The sequence below is a fragment of the Neovison vison genome, chromosome 5, assembly GCF_020171115.1.
Source record: "Neovison vison isolate M4711 chromosome 5, ASM_NN_V1, whole genome shotgun sequence".
NCBI classification, from domain to species: Eukaryota; Metazoa; Chordata; class Mammalia; order Carnivora; family Mustelidae; genus Neogale; species Neogale vison.
In genome coordinates this window covers 10,803,745-10,820,762 of record NC_058095.1, presented here as the reverse complement: position 1 = coordinate 10,820,762, position 17,018 = coordinate 10,803,745, and the positions used below count along the sequence as shown (strand labels likewise).

Sequence of the window (17,018 nt, the reverse complement as noted above, 5' to 3'; positions counted from 1 at the left end):
GTTGTTTTCCATGATATAAACATAAAACTAATAAAGTTCATTGGCCCAAGACCTTGAAATTTTGAAGACATGTAGCACACCACACGTGAAAAACAATTACATGGAGAAAAAAATGCTGATTCAGAAAGTCATATAATTCAAGATAAAATTTTGCTGTTACTGTAATGAAGATATATATAAATGTATTATATATTATATATAATATTATATATAATATATACTATACTATATATATGTATTATATAAATGATGATATATAAATGTATTAACATTAAAATAGATGTTATATAAATTATATTTCATATTACATGTAGATGTAGACAGATATTTGTTTATACATATATATTTATGCTACACTTGACTGTTTTCTTCTCTGAACAAGAAAGTACAGTTGAAAATGCCAATGTTGGACCCCATCAAATTTTGCATATGAACTAAAACCAGAAAGACATGCATTTACTTGATTTACAAGATCGTTTAGGGCTATTTACCTCTTGAATCCATATAAATAGAAGACACTGGAATCATATCAGGAAAAAAACGAAGTTCATAGGACATGAAGTCTTTGAAAACCACACCCACAAAGTTGTTGGGTTTAGAAAGACTGGATACTAACAATTCTTTTTCATTTGCATATTCTTCAGTAATTATGACTGTAAAATATTATAGCAATAAAGTTAACTCACAAATTAAAAGTTTACTATCAAACAACAGGCCAAATCTAGCATGATATTTGGTGAATATAGTATTTTATAAGCACTTCTATTTTATTCTCTAACTTTCAAGAAAATAGAGCCATTCTAAAAATATACATAATAATTAATAACAGTACAATTTCAGACACTATTTCCCAGATGTCATCTGAGTACATAAATTATATGTCTGTGTAACACATAAAAGTTATTAATATGATGAAGTCCAGCATATACTTTATTATGTAGTATATGCAGTTCACTTATCTATTTCAAAGTAAACTATACAGGTAACTCCTTGATAATTGAATGGATATTTTATTTTCAAATATTTCTTCTGAAGAAGAAAATTCCATTATCCTTCTCAGAAACCAAATATGTACTCTGGTAACTAAGACACAACTCTCCTTTGAATAAAAAATTGTCATTTCAACCCCATATTGCTTGTTCCTTTCCTAGAAGATGTATGGAGAAAATAATCTCTACTGAGATTCCTTTCACATCAAATAATCCCAATTTTTAAATATTTTCTTAGAGTTTTATTTACAAGCAACTAGTGTTCACTACAGAAGCTTCAGGACATGTGGTGAAATGGAAGAACACAGGATTATGTGCTTAACTATGTTACTTACTAACTGTGTGAGCAGACATAAGCAAATGAATTCTCCGAACTCCAGCATCCTCATCCTTAATACCTAGCTGATTACAGTGGTTGTTACTACAAATGCAATTACAAACATAAAAATGCTCTGTAAATTATAAAGTATTACCTCAGTGTTAATTGTCATGATTTTCTGGACCTTAAAGGTGAACACAGATTGATCTGACTAAAGAGGGTGTTAGTTCAACATCTTACCAGTCATGTTGCCATATCTGGAGGCGTGTACCACTTTCACACAGTTCTGTTGTTAAAAAGACAGAACTTTTTAAAAGTATCTGTATATATTTCTACTATTTTAGCATCTAAGTTAACACACACTGACTTGGGTTTCTCTGTGTATATGCTTTCCTCTAAGTCAGACCTACCAAAGAATTTTGTTCTCAACATTTCTGATCAGTTTTTTGAGGTGACGTGCTTAATGCTTATAGCTATCCATGCTACTTATGCTCAGGTAAACCAACAAACATACCAATAAGATATTAAATAGTAGTAAGTCAAGAAGAAACCAATAGGAGAAAGTTATCTGGCTCCTGCTTGTATAAGCATTGTCTATTCAGTGATGCATTATCCAGAACTATGACGATACATACTAGAAGTTAATTAAAACTATCTGATTATATAAGACAACATGTAAATCTGTTATTTTCAACAATTTAGTATTTCATTAAATTAATCATCATAGTTAAATTGTCACTTCCTCTAGTTCTTGTCTTGGATTCTCTCACAGCCAACTTTAGGCTCATTAGTATCACATCATTTACACTGTTCTCCAGTCTATTTCTTGTGAGAAGTACAAACTGAGACAAATAGACTTAGGTACTTAGCCACAATCATCGTCTCCAAAGGTAAGCACCACTTCTGTTTACACCATATTTCTCCATAAATAAGCATGGCAGTCTGAAATGATTACTGCTTTGTAATCTCTATACCTCCAGCTTATTATATGGGTCAGAATCAAAAGGAAATATGCCTTCAAATCTTTTATCCTGTATAAATACGCTTATTTTATAAATGGTCTGAGAAATATAAAATATTAAGACCTATAAAACGTGCTTCAGCAGGATTGAATGATTTAATCATTTTTATTAAACTACATTTCGGTGAGGGGACATATCTTTAAGTGTTAAGAGTGTAATTTACTCAGTAAAGCAAGCAGAAAAATACTGTTACAGATAGAATCCATATATAAGTTCACAATACCCTCAGGAAGGTGGTCAGTAGAAACTTTTTGCATGATGTTTCTTGTAGTATTAGTCACTGGAGTATATCCCAGAATTAGGTTAGACAGAATAGATTTGTCCATAGGGTTAAGTTCTATGTCAGGCACTTCTTCGTATTTCTTATTTGGATGCATCATACTAATTAATATTAACCAAAATAAAAAAAATAATGGAAAAAGAATTTCCTATAATAAAGGAGACAAACAAGATGGTTACAAAATATACCACTGGCACCAAACATAATCAAGATTATCTATGCAAACAATGTAATACCAAGGACAAAACAGGAGGAATCTGGGTATCCTTTCTTAAGCACAAAAAGTAAAAGCAATTCTATCCTGAAAGAAATATTACATTGAGCATCTCACCTAACCCAACAGCAATATTAGATAATTTTTCCTTTATATTCAGTTTCACTGTAATACTTTAAAATTCAAGTCACATAATAAATTAAAATGACATAAACACTAATATTTAAAGTTCTCAGATGACTAAATGTAAAATATAATAATAAATTTACTTACATATAACATTATTTAAATTAACTTACCAAACAGCCCTATTAGGGCTCACCATAAAAATATCTTTATTCAAATCTAATTTAAAACTCATGCTTTAATTATACCTAAATGTCTACTATTAAAACTATATTCTGTTAAGCTGAATAATCAGATTTAATAGGGATGAACTATTTACTGTTTCACCTGTTTAACTGTTTTACTGGTTTCAGAAAAGGAACAATATATTTTCAGCCTTTAGAATTATTAACTGGTTAGCCAGAGTTATTACTTTCTTTTATCTTTTAAAGTAATGTATATTGTTGAAAACAAATACATGACATAATTTTAGTAATCTTGGGTAATTCAATCCGGAGTTCAAATGATGGGAATTCACTGGGAATAAACTGTGGAAAAGTTCCAAAGTTTCCTGTGGAATTATTTTTTAATTCCATGAAACCTGGGAAATGCATGTCTAAAGTTAAAACTTAAGCACTGATATCAGAAATCAACTAAATTTAGAAATCATTATTAAAATTTTTAACATTCAGAAAGCTTTAGGTAATGTAGGTACTTCACTGTGCTGACACAAGTTTTACTTCTTAAGCATATTAGAGAGACCTAATGATACCAAAATATATAAAAATGTACCCAGAAAAATAAATCCTCTTAAAGATGAAATATGTCAGTACAAAAATGGCAATAAGGCATAAGAAAGTTATTTAATTTACCTGAACACTACTTTTTTTAGTCCTGCATTTGATTAGGTAATTCTTCAGCAGGAGTGTTCTGGTCTGTCTCCAAACTCCGACCTCCCTAATTGCAGTAGCCATGTTTTCTGAATCAGTCTGTTAAAAGAGTAGATGAAAAAAACTGGAACCACACATAAAGCGCATGTCATTTAATAGCAAAACAGATAGCTTTTTCAGTCTCAGGTTAGATGGAATTAAGCATACTCCAACCTGTCTCTCCTATCTGCACAGAATGCATGCAACATCAATTTGAAGACCTTGAAAACTAAACAGCAGCATGTGAAACAAGAGGGAACTAGAATTCAAAATCCCCACAACAGTGAGCTCACCACTTTTTCTTTTTTCATACCCCTAACTAAATGCACTGGAAGTAGGCACTGGGGCAGAGAAACCAAGCTCCGAAAGCTCTCTAGTTCTGGCTTGAGAACACAGAAAGGAGAGTCTGTTCACAGAGAATGCGAAACTACCCAACTTTCTTTCTTTCCTACATTCTCTTATACCCTTTTCTCCTAGCAATCACATGATAGCACTGTCAGACTGCAGTAATCAAAGTTTAATGCAGCCCCAACTCTGAAAGCAAGGAAACCTTCCGCACCAGTAAGTGGCGCTATACCTCAAATAGGGTGCGGCCAAATCCCAAGGTGTTCTCCTGCCCCTGTCGTGGATGCAGTTGCACAAGTGTGTAGCCCAATGGGGCAAATAAACTCTAGCATTCTGGCTGTATGATGGAAATGAAAAGCCATAGGGAATTCGAAAGTAGCAGGGAGTGCAAATCAAAAGAAGAGCTTAGGAAAGCAACATAATAAAGTTGTTCATTAACTCCTAGTCTAAGTAACCCCAAAGCCAGGCACACATGGATCTAATCCTATTCTGTGTACCAAAGACCTGAGGAACTGAACTAAAAGACAGCCTACTTACTGCCCAGATCCAGACTGATTATAAGGTGGCATACACAGGACAGATCCAAACGGCACTACAAGGGCTTTTGAAAAGTAAACCAAAATTAGAAACACAGCTCAAAGAATGCAGATGAAACCTGTGACCTGAACCTAACCAGGTTGACAGCATGCTAGAATTAAGTATCGACACTTTCCATACAATCAAAACAAAACCCAGTCTCATACAATCCAAAACAACTCAGCAGAAGTAGTGGGTGGAAAATAGCAACTCTATTAAGAAAAGAAAAATCAACAGATGCCAATGCCAAGATGACAAATTTTGGAATATTCAAACAAAAAGTTTAAAATAGATATTTAAAAAGTGTTCCAGCAAACAACAGCAAGCATTCTTGAAAACAATGAAAAATTTAAAAACCTCAGCAAAGAAATAAGACATAGAGTAGCACCAAAGAGAAACTTTACAACAGGGGTTCTTGGGCAGCTCAGTCAGTTAAGCATCTGCCTTTGGCTCACATCATGATCCCAGGGTCCTGGAATCTAGCTAGTCCTACACGGGGCTCCCTGCTCAACAGAGAGTCTGCTTCTCCTTTACCCTCTGCTGCTCTGCCTGCTCATTCTCTCTCTCTCTCTCTTTCTCTCTCTCTCACTCAAGTAAATAAATAAATCTTAAAAAAAAAAAAAAAAAGGAACTTTCGAACAGGAAAACACAATGACAAATAACTAAAACCCATGGAATGGGCTCAACTGTAGAACAGAGATAATAGAAAAAGTCAGTGAACTTCACAGACTGAGAGGTGCTATCCATCCAGTCTGAACCACAGAAAGAAAATGGGTTTTTCAAAAAATTAACAGTGCCTTAGAGAACCATGGACATTAACAAAGGTCTGACATTCAAATTATCAGAGTTCCAGAAAGGAGAGAAGAGTGTTAATGATTAAAAATATTTTGGACAAGAAATAAAAATCTTCAAGTTCTAAGAAGTGAATCCCAAAGAGTATAAATCAAAGGAAATCCATATCCATACACACCATAGTCAAACCATTAAAAATTAAAGACAGTGAAAAATCTTGAAAGCAGTCACAGAACCATGCATTACCTATAGTGGAATAATGACTTGAAGGAGAGCAGATTTCTCATAAGAAACTCAGTGGTTAAACTGGAAACTCTTACACTGCTGGTGGAGTGCTGGTTCAACTGCTGAGGAAAACAATTTGTCAGCTCCCCAGAAAGTTAAACATAGAATTACCATATCTCCCCACTATTCCATTTCTAGATATATAACCAAAAGAACCCCAAAATACTGAAAACTGGGAATCAAACAAGTGCATGTTCACACTGGTTCATAATAGCCCTATTCATATTTGCCAGAGGTAGAAACAGCCCAAAATCCATAAACAGATGAATGGATAAACAAATTGTGATACATACACACAATTAAATATCCAGTCATAAAAAGGAATTAAATACTGACATATGCTACAACAAGGATGAACCTCCAAAACATTATGCTAAGTGAAAGAAGCCAGACACAAAGATCAAATATTATAGGATTCGGTTTATATGGAATTTCTAGAATGTATAAAGCCATAAAAATGAAATCAAATGGAGATTAGTGGTTGCCAGAGGCTGGGGAGAGAATAAAGAGAACCTGCTTACTGAGTAAGGGATTTTACTTTGAAGTGATGGGAATAAATTTCGCCTTAATTTTTTTTTTTCTTTAAACAGTATGACTAAAGGGTACCTGAGTGGCTCAGCCAGTTAAGCATCTGACTTCAGCTCCAGTCATGACCTCAGGGTCCTAGGACTGAGCCCCAAGGTTGGCTCCTTGCTCAATGCACAGTGTGGTTGTCCCTCTGCCCCTTCCCTAGCTCATGCTCTCCCTCAAATAAATAAAATCTTTAAAAGCAAAAAGAAAAATAGTATGACCTAAATCACTGTCACAGGTCCAGTATCCCTCTTCCAGCCTAACTGTACCCTTTGAAGGTCCTTGGAGCTCCTTCTGCAAGTGGACCTCTGTTGGAGCTATCTCAATTTTTCAAAGAGGTTATATTAAAGCTGAACTCAAGAGAAGTGGCCAGAGTCTCAACCGCAATCTCTGTGGTTTCATTTGCTTACTCCAATAACCTAAAATTTCTACACACCAAAGGGTACTGAGAGGGCAGCTTGAAAGCGACAACAAAAAAGTCCTGTTAGGCCATCTTCTAGAACATTAATTGTTGCCTTATTGTATCTAAAACCTATTTGATGGGGGCCACTGGTGTGATTTCCCTCAAAAACAAGAACAATCCATTCCAAGTTGGCTGACCATCTCCTCCTAGATAAAAAAAGCAGACAACTTTTTAGAGACAGTTCATCTTACTCAAAAACGTAAATATAAATTAAGTTTTGATTAAGTAAGTATCCTCTTTATGTGCACAAAGAGAGATTTTTTAAACAATGGAACTGTAGACAACTTTTACTTTCTTTGTGCTTTTTTTCCATTTTCTCAATTTTCCTGTTAATATGTGTTACTCACATACTAAAAAAATTACAGCGGTATCTGGCTGGCTCAGTCAGAAAAACATGCAGCTTTTGATCTCAAGGTTGGTAGTCCAAGCCCTACCCCCAGTGTAGAGATTACTTAAAAATAAATAAAAAGTCTTTTAAAAAATTGTACAATTAGACATAATCTAAAAAATATTAAATAAGTAAATTAAAAACAGAACTAGTAAAGGAGTCAAGAATAGAGGATACGTTAAAAATAAATTCTTCCAACAGTCTCAATGTTATATTAGATTCTGTAAATAACTGATAATCATCTCTAGGCCAAAAAGAAGAAACAAACAAAAAAAGAAAAAATACACTCATTCAAGGATGATTTACTACAACACAAACAGAAACATTAACCAGTACAACAAGAACATTCTCATTATCTGACAAAACACATTGATTTAGTGAGCACCAATGAATTATTCACTCAAATTGAATGCTGCATGCTTAAGTAAGTCTTCATTTTTAGAAAACAGGCTCCTCATAAAGTTGCTGAGGGACTCACAAATATTTTTCTTCCTTGAGAACTGCTCCCTGAACTCAGGGTTTTGTCTTTAACGGGCTTGTCTGAAGTTTGTGAACACTTGGACCTACCCCACCACTAATCAGGGCTTTTTACAGCAAAACTTACTTCTACCCTCTCTGTGGGGGGAAAAAGGCAGAAGCAAATGTAGATAAAATTAAATGTCCTTATAACCTGCAGCCCACTGAAAAACAACTTGAGGCAGGCAGAGCATAATGTTCCCCCAGAAAGCTGCCAACTATCTTAACATCAATGCCTTGGTAGAGGGAAAAACTACCTCAGATTAACAACCACGCCTCCACTATCCTGAGAGTCTTCTTTAGCACCGGAAAATCCTTTTTTGAAACTTCCCTCTGTCTTTACTGCCCTCAACCCCAAAGTATATAATCAGTTGTCACTTATGATCTCAGGGCTGCATGCGCCCCCCCCCCCAGAGGTCCTGTCCCCATGCTTTAACAGAACCACCTTTTGCATTGAACACATCTCAAGAATTCTTTCTTGGCCATCAGCTCATCAGCTCTGGATCCCAACACTACTCCAAAAACACGTCACCCTCTACCTTCCCACCATGCCAAGAGACACACAAACCATGGCCATCCCCACCACTACCACCTCTACGGCTACCCCTGATCTCTAATCAATTTTCTCCTGGAAGTATGGAATTTCTAACTAAGATTCGGAGACTGAGAGTCATGTAAACAGTTACATTAATGGAAACATGTAAGAAAAAAAATTCAGGGGCACCTGGGTGCTCAGTGGGATGAGCCCCTGTTAGGCATAGAGCTTACTTAAAAGGGAAAAAAAAAAAGAAAAGAGAAGAAAGTTCATGCACTCTTGGTACTATGCTTTCCATTAAAGTATGATACCTCCTGTGCCAAAACTTGGTTTTTCTTTCTTACGGTATGTGAAATGCCCTATTATCCACCCAATATATTTTATTTTCACATAAGCTAGCAAGAATCAGATTCTGTTCTTGACAACCAAAACCACTTAACTAATATAACAGTATAATGTTATAAATTTATAATGTTATAAAGTCCTTAACTCCATAGTTGGAATACTCATAAGGTCAAGGGTGATTTTCAAAGTGAGCATGGTAAGGGGAATGTTAAAAACCCGTCTACCTCCCCTCCCTACTAAGTAAAGAATTCCACAGATACTATTGGGAGTGCCTAAGGGCAGATAAAAAGTTGAGAACCACTGGATGATATAGAGTACTTCAAGTTACTTTAAAATAATATTAAAAGGGTAATGTCTCTATAGAAGAGAACACACAGTAATTTGGTATCTATCCAACTCTCGGTTTTATGTCCTTTCCTCCAAAGCACAAAATCCCTATAAGCAAAATGTGCTTTCATGCTGTTTCCCTTCTGCTCCTGATTTCTCTATTCCTTTAGGTAGATTTTTGGGTCCTTGTCCTTTTCCTTAGTCCAATCGTCCTGCATTACGTTATACCTAGGTCTCTCAGGGAATATTTCCTACTTATTGCCTAGAAAATCTCATCAATATGAAGCTAAGTTGATTCATTTATCATCTGTCCTCCCTCTCCACCAAAAAAGATTCAAAATCAACGCAAACATAAACGGAGCTAACTACTGTTTTAATATTTACAGAAAGGAAATACTCCATCTACATTTGACTTCAACACTAAAAAGATTTCTATTTTGAATTAAAATAATACCTTTTTAAGAAGAGGTTAACTTATCAGGTAAAAATCCCAATCTTACCTCTTCATCTATTTCCCTTTGGAAGAGTATATGTTTCTATTTAAATTGAGAGGCAGTGAAGGCCTTACTTAGGTGGCTGCTAACTTTCAGCAGGCTGCTACTATTCTCCCCTGCCCCAGCACACACACAATGAAAAAATAATGGGCCACAGTAAGTCCAAGCAGAATCTTCAGACATGCTGAAATAAACTGGAATCAGTAAGCATTTACATAAAAACAATACCAACAAGAGGAGACAACAAAGTCTACAATCCCAACAACTAATAATGCAGCATAAGAGTGTGACCTCTGGAGGCAAACCAATAAAAATATGAACCCAGCCTCTGCCACTTACTAGCCTTGAGACTTTGGGCAAGTTGTTTAACTTTTCTGTGTTTAAGTCTTCTCATTTGTAAGTGAAATAATAATAGTATCCACTTCATTGACTTATTAGAATGACTAAAAGAATAAATACATGTAATTAAAAACATGAAAATGGTGTCTGGTCCATGGCAAGTTGAAATACATGTTGAAGGGGCACCTGGGTGGCTCAATGGGTTAAGCCTCTGCCTTTGGCTCAGGTCAAAGGATCAAGCCCGGCATCACGGTTCTCTGCTCAGCAGGGAGCCTGCTTCCCCCTCTCTCTGCCTACTTGTGATCTCTCTCTCTGTCAAATAAATAAGTAAAATCTTAAAAAAAGAAAGAAAGAAAGAAAGAAATACATGTTGAAAATCAGTATAATTAATATCCTCAAAAGGATAACAAAGAATATCATATCCATGAAACAAAAACAAGGCAATTTTTTAAAAAAGCTACCTGGAACCTGAAAAGGAAGCAGACTGATAGAAATAAAATTCTCAGTAGATGGGGTGAACAGCATCTGAAGCAAATCAGTGAGTTAGAAAGAATGCTGAGTAAGGAAATCTTCAGAATGGATGGTAAAAGTGCAAAGAGCCAAAAATGATTATGAAATCTGTTATAAAATTATAAAGATGGATCAGTATGACTGATTGTAGAGAGCAAGATGGAGTCAACCTAAGTCATGCCGGGCCTGTGTCAAACAAGACACAATCAATTAAGGGTAATGCACCAGAAGCAGAGGAGGTCTGCAGGGCCCTAGACTGATAAAATCCCTTTAAGGGGGCACCTGGGTGGCTCAGTGGGTTAAGCCTCTGCCTTCAGCTGGGGTCATGATCTCGAGGTCCTGGGATTGAGTCCCGCATCGGGCTCTCTGCTCAGCAGGGAGCCTGCTTCCTCCTCTCTCTCTGCCAGCCTCTCTGCCTACTTGTGATCTCTCTCTGTCAAATAAATAAATAAAATCTTTAAAAAAAATTAAGTAATTCCCTTTAAGAAGGGAGGATTTTTGCAGCAAATCGTCAGACTCTTCAGACTTGATTCCTCTTTGTCTGACCACTTGAAGGTGCCGCCAAAGGCTCTGTCCAACTATCTCTGACAGGAACTGAGATTCTTCACTGCTCAAATACGGTAGGCAGTAAGGGCTGAGAGCTGACCAGGACGACGGATGCCTTATCTCAACTGTGAGCCTACCTACTGACTTCATGTTTGGTTCATTAACTTCCTAATCTCTGTGTTATCCTGTTTGCTGTGCGACTTGTCCTATGTTTCTGCTTTGTGTGCTGAGTAAGAAGCCAAGTCAATCACATGGTGAAATGTCATTGAGTTTGGAATCCTGTAACTGCTTTATAATAATGTTAACCTCATTTTATGACTGAATAAAGCTGATATTGTGGAAAGACACAACTAGGTACGTGCATCTTCAAAGTGCACCCATGACATTGGCCTAAACAAAGTCATGTTTCTTCTATTCACAAACTCTAGTCTAATCATGTGAAAATGTTAAATTTCAATAACCTTGAACTTCTATCTATTCATATTAGTAAAACATCTTAAAGATGTTTTAAGAAGAAAATCCAGTTGGCTGCTTGTCATGTAACAACTGGTTTGGCTGTTTTAAAAAAAAAAAAACTAAAAAAAAAAAAAAACAAAAAAAAAAAACTGAAGGGGCACCTGGGTGGCTCAGTGGGTTAAGGCCTCTGCCTTCGGCTCAGGTCGTGGTCCTGGGGTTCTGGGATCAAGCCCCGCGTCGGGCTCTCTACTCCGCAGGGAACCTGCTTTCTCCCCTCTCTCTCTCTGCCTGCCTCTCTGCCTACTTGTGATTTCTCTCTCTGTCAAATACGTAAAATCTTTAAAAAAAAAAAAAAAAAAACTGAAACATTCTTAACATCGAATCTTCACAAACTTTTTAGTTTAATGTCTATCTAAACAGTAATTTCAAAGCTATAGTCAGGTTTTTGTAAACAGACACAACAATGGACCTGTATGTCCTCACCCTCACAACCCACAGCGCCTAAGCAGGCCTGAATGAAAGGGGCCATGGGGATAAACAGGCAACGTCTGCTCTGCACAATAATGCGAAGCACTGACTCTACTGTAAAAGATTCCCTGCAAATTATGGGTGTTTGGGAAAATATTTTGCTTCCTCTTCCAGTATCCAGACATATTGGCTCTGAGAATGTTTGCCCCTTGGGAAGAAGACAGAAAAATAAAAGAAGGGCATCTGCGACTCACACTGGTAGGGTAATCACAAAAGTCCCTTCTCACCCTCATCCCCCACACTCTTCTGCAGGGTTTCCAATGGGAAATTAGAGTGGAGGAAAGATGTGGGAAGGCAGTGTTTTCTATAATGAAGCCAAAGATAAAGAGATGATATCTGAGATGAGACGAACTCCTATGGGTGGGTGAATGAGTTTTCCTGAAAGAAAGGTGGAGGAGATCCATCAACAGAGGTGCCTTAAAGTGGTGCTTCTGACAGACGGAACTGAAACAAGACTGCAAAGTTAGAAATGAGGTGTGGCCAGCGAGGGGACATCTGTGAAGAGTTTAAGTTGCCAGGTGCCTTTCCCCTAAACCACAAGAAAAGCCATATTTAGCACAGGGCTCTAAATGTCATCTTTTGCACTCTAATTCTCTTTAATTATCTCAAACTTTATGGCTTTGTAAAGGCATTCAAAAGAACAAAAGGAAAAGGCAAGAAAAGATGCTTAGCCAGCCCCACATTTGACACTGTCTGTAAGTGGGAACAGGATCTCACTTTCAGGAGTTCACTCAGTAGTGATGGAGTTCATGAAAACCAAGGCAGAGCTGTATACGGTAGAGAGGACTACACAACACCAAAAGGAGCTTTCTGAGGAGACAACACCTAAGACCCTCTCCTTTGCAGCATATACTGGAAGAGAATCCTTGAAAGCATAGGCTAACAACTGAAATACAATAAAACTTTGAATGTCTCATTTTCAACAAATCATACTTTTTAGAAAACTTAAAATACCTGATATAGTTCCAGCACAAAGTTGTACCAGACCAGCATCCTTAAAACTGTCTAACGAACCCAATTCTTAAAACAATGCTAAAAGCAATGACCGACACACAGCAATAAGAATACACAATGATTCTAAACATTTTATGTTACTTTCCATTTCTCCACAGCATACCTGGGGAATGCATTAAGTTTGTTGTAGAGCTTTTAAATAATTAGGTAAGTTTTAAACACCTAGTATCACTAAAGTTTCAATCAAATATTTAACTTTCCTAGATAAAATGATTCGCACCAAATCCATAAATTGCAAGAAAATTCAAAGCCCACTAAAGCTCATCTTCCTTTTCTAATGTATTGATAAACGACTTAAGACTAGATGTAATATAATCCAGTATTCAATATTAAATATTCATTTATTCATTTAGTAAAGAAATATTGGTTACTACATTACACCTGCTGTGAAATATATTTTACCTTTCTCAAAGCAATAAAAAACATGCAGAACTATTAGAAAAAATTGTTATGAATTATCAGAATGTATTAGTTTTACTTCTGAGAGAAACGAATCAAGATTATATCCTGTAAAATAAAGAAATTGAGCTGTCCTGGCAAGAGATGTGATCAGTCACCTTTTTAGCAAGCTTCAAAGATTTTTGGAAAGGCTCTTTGCTGAAAATGTTCCCCATCTCCAACAGATAACTGTCAGAGGTTACTCCTAGTCCAAGCAAAAATGATTATCACTACTGTCTTCCACTTCCATATCCAATAAATAAACTAATTGCCATTACCATACTGTGTCCTCATCATTATTTGTTTACATGTCTTAATCTTGAACCTGACCATGAGATTCTTGACCAAAAAGACTGCTTTATCTTTGCTTCTCCACTACCAATGGTAATCTTGTAACCAATAACTTCTTACTGCAAATTCCTTTATCAGGGCTCGTTAAGAGTCCTTATAGATCAAAGGTCTGCCAACTATAATGAAGGAGGTAGGAGCTAAATTCTGTTTTGTAGAGCCCATGAACTAAGAGTGTTTTTCACATGTGTTATCCTAACACAGCCATCCTCACTCGTTTCTGCATTGTCTAGGATTGCTTTTGTGCTACAGTGGCAGAGTTAATTGATACAGAGACCATATAGTCCACAAAATCTAGATATTTACTATCTGGCTCTTTACAGAAAGTCTGCTGACCACTGTTACAGACCGAAGGAGAGAGAAAGAAGAAAAGTGGCACACTCATTTAACACTTACTAAGAAATTTATGCATCAAACATAATGGGAAAAAACAGACACTGTCGATGACTTTGCAGATAGATAAAATTCAATATAATGTAGTAAGTCCAATTGGGGAAAGAATGGAATGGAAATTTCAGGCAAAGAGAAAAGAAGGGGAAAGCTATAATCCCAAAAGGGCTTGATTTATATAAGAAACAGCGATTCCTGCGGCATGACCGAGGCATGGACAAAGTGAACTAAGGCCAAGGGTACAGGGGTACTGCTCTAGATGACACTGAAAAGACAGGCCCTGGAGATGGATGGTGAAACACCCAGTACGCAAAATTAGATTAGACACCTTTACCTTGTGCACCCATATATAGCACTCTCTGTTTCCTCTACTTCATTTTTCATACCTAAGAATAATTGTTTAATTGCCCGGCAATCATGTATTTCACTAGTCCATTCACTCTTCCAAACCCCAGACCTCCACTTACTTCTACTTCTATCACACTCAGATTAAAACCTTGATTTCTACTTCACTGAAAAAACTGAAGCAATCGGAAGAAACTTCCAAATGTCCCGCTATCCTTCCACCTCCCACTCTGCCTATGGTAATGCTAAATATTTAAACAATATTCCATTTCTGGCTAACATGATAACTCTGTTTTCGTTAAAACTCTGAACCATAAAGGATTAAACAGAATCTGGTAGTTCAGGTTTATATTTTGGAAGAAGAGGTTAAGACTATATGGGGCAGATGAAAGAAATTCCTGCCAAATTACATCACGGGTTTCTCAACTAATAAAAGCACCATAAAATTTAATTTTTGGGGGGGTGGTAAGTCATAAATACTCTCTTTTCTCATTTTTTTTATTGAAGGTAATGTAATAATAAAACAAAATACTGACAACATGATTTAACCTGAATTTTATGACTATTTTTTTGTTGAACTGGAAAACAACAATATAATGGTGCCCACATAACCAGCTTTCCCATCTTTTTAAAGATGTATTTAATTATTAAAGATGTATTTATTTATTTGACAGAGAGTGAGAGAGCACAAGCAGGCAGAATAGCAGGGAGAGGGAGAGAGAGAAGCAATCTCCCCACTGAACGGGGAGCCTGACCAGGGGCTAGATCCCAGCACCCTGGGACCACGACCTGAGCCGAAGGCAGCCTCGAAAAAACTGAGCTACCCAGGGGTCCCTCCGGCCCCTCTTCTTACATATAATAGGTTCCTAAACATTTGAGCTCATGACTATTTTAATCCAATTAATTCGCATGCCGGTAAAGATTAGGATTTATTTATAATTCATGCTTATGTATCTTAATTATTGATGATTATTTATCATTTATGATTATTGATAAGAATATTGCAAAGTTATTTTACAGGATCATCCTCTCCACCCAAGGGCAGAGATTATAAAAAACCCTGCTCATCTTGGTCCTCTCCCCACCTCCTATCTGGAATACGAAAGACACTCAAATAAATTACGGATAATATTCACAAATTTGCTTCGACCCGCACTGCAAGATTTCTGACACCAAACCCTGTTGAGAGGGAAATGGACTCGAACAGCACACAGGCAAGGCTGATGGCCTCGTTAGTTTGATTTCTTTTTCTTTTTTTTTTTAGATTTTATTTATTTGACAGACAGAGATCACAAGTAGGCAGAGAGAGAGGAGGAAGCAGGCTCCTGCTAAGCAGGGACCCCCGATGTGGGGCTCCATCGCAGGACCCTGGGATCATGACCTGAGCCGAAGGCAGAGGCCTTAACCCACTGAGCCACCCAGGAGCCCCGTGAGTGTGATTTCTCCTCCAACCTCCCAAGAGCCTTAACTGCCCTAACAGCGTTCTCCGGCGCGGAGTCTTCCCCGAAGACACCCGTCCCGTCTCTTGGGCAGACACACAACATGGTGGGTACAGAAAGCACCAGAATTTGGAGTCCGGCATCCCTCCTGGGTTAGAATCTTCGCTCTACCTTTCTGGCTGGCAGAGATCTCCCTACGTGACTTAACCTCTTTGGGACCCATTTTTTCCCCCTTGAGCCCAACCTCCATGGGATGCTGTCAGGATGCAACCAACGAGACTAACACGGAGCCTGGCTCACAGCTGGGAGCCCAACCCATCCCCCCCCCCGGCCCTTCTGTTCCCTCAGAACGTCCTCGACAGAAAGCACACGATCCTCTATAGTCCTTCTGACTTATGCGTCCAGAAAGGTGCAGGTCGGCCCCAGGAGCACAGGAGAAACCCCAACCCCAACCCCCGCTCCGAGCCGCGAGCGCCTCAACCCCATACATGGATGCCTCCCGCCGACCCAGCTTTTGGGGACGCGGGAATCTTTCGGTGCCCGAGCTCTGCCCAGCATTTCTCAGGAATCAGGGCATTTCCCCCCAAGCCCTGTCATGAGACCTGCGCCTTCTCCTCTCACCCGAACTCTCCGCCTAACACCCCGCGCGAGGAGCGGCGCGAGAGCCCCCGGGAGCGACCGGCGCCCGGTGCCTCAGGCGCTTGGAGGGAAACGGACTCGCACAACATTTTCTCTCTCTCTCTCTCTCTCTCGTCGCCCCGCGAGGGCCCCGACCCCGTCACGCCCGCGGCGGCCCCCGCACCCGCGCGCGACCCCCGGGCAGCGGCCACCGCGACCCCCGCAAACCGCGCTTCCTCCCACCTGGGGGCTCCTCCCGCCCCCCTCAGCTCGCGGGCTGGGCCGCCACGGAGGCCCGCTGCGCCCCGCCCCTCGGCCCCCTCCCCGCCACCCCTCTCGCTCGCCCGCCACTCACTTCCCGAGAGGCGGCGACCCCCGCCCCCGCCCCCCGCCGGGGCGAGCCGCCGGCGCCGCGGCCCTCCAAGATCCCCTCACCTCAGGGCCGAGCCGCAGCGCCGTCAGGCAGGGACAAGCTCCGCCTGGGGAGACACTCCTCGCGGGTGACGGAGCTCAGAAATGGGAGTGTGTGTGTGAGGGAGAGAGCGCGGCCCCG

General features: G+C 38.8%; 1 protein-coding gene across 3 annotated transcripts in view; it reads right to left on the bottom strand.

The window, feature by feature from the left end:
- Positions 1-17,018, bottom strand: part of ABCA5 (ATP binding cassette subfamily A member 5) — a 70,671-nt gene extending 53,653 nt beyond the window's left edge. Inside the window, exons 1-5 of one of the 3 annotated variants that reach the window (XM_044247545.1) lie at positions 16,901-17,018; positions 5,818-5,918; positions 3,802-3,918; positions 2,554-2,758; positions 492-653 (exon numbers count right to left, since the gene is read on the bottom strand). In XM_044247545.1, the coding sequence (XP_044103480.1) occupies positions 492-653; positions 2,554-2,758; positions 3,802-3,903 (469 nt within the window). In that variant the 5' untranslated portion in view covers positions 3,904-3,918; positions 5,818-5,918; positions 16,901-17,018. Of the gene's footprint in view, positions 1-491; positions 654-2,553; positions 2,759-3,801; positions 3,919-5,817; positions 5,919-16,900 lie in introns of those variants that run through there. The other 2 variants (XM_044247546.1, XM_044247548.1) reach the window with 2 other exon arrangements.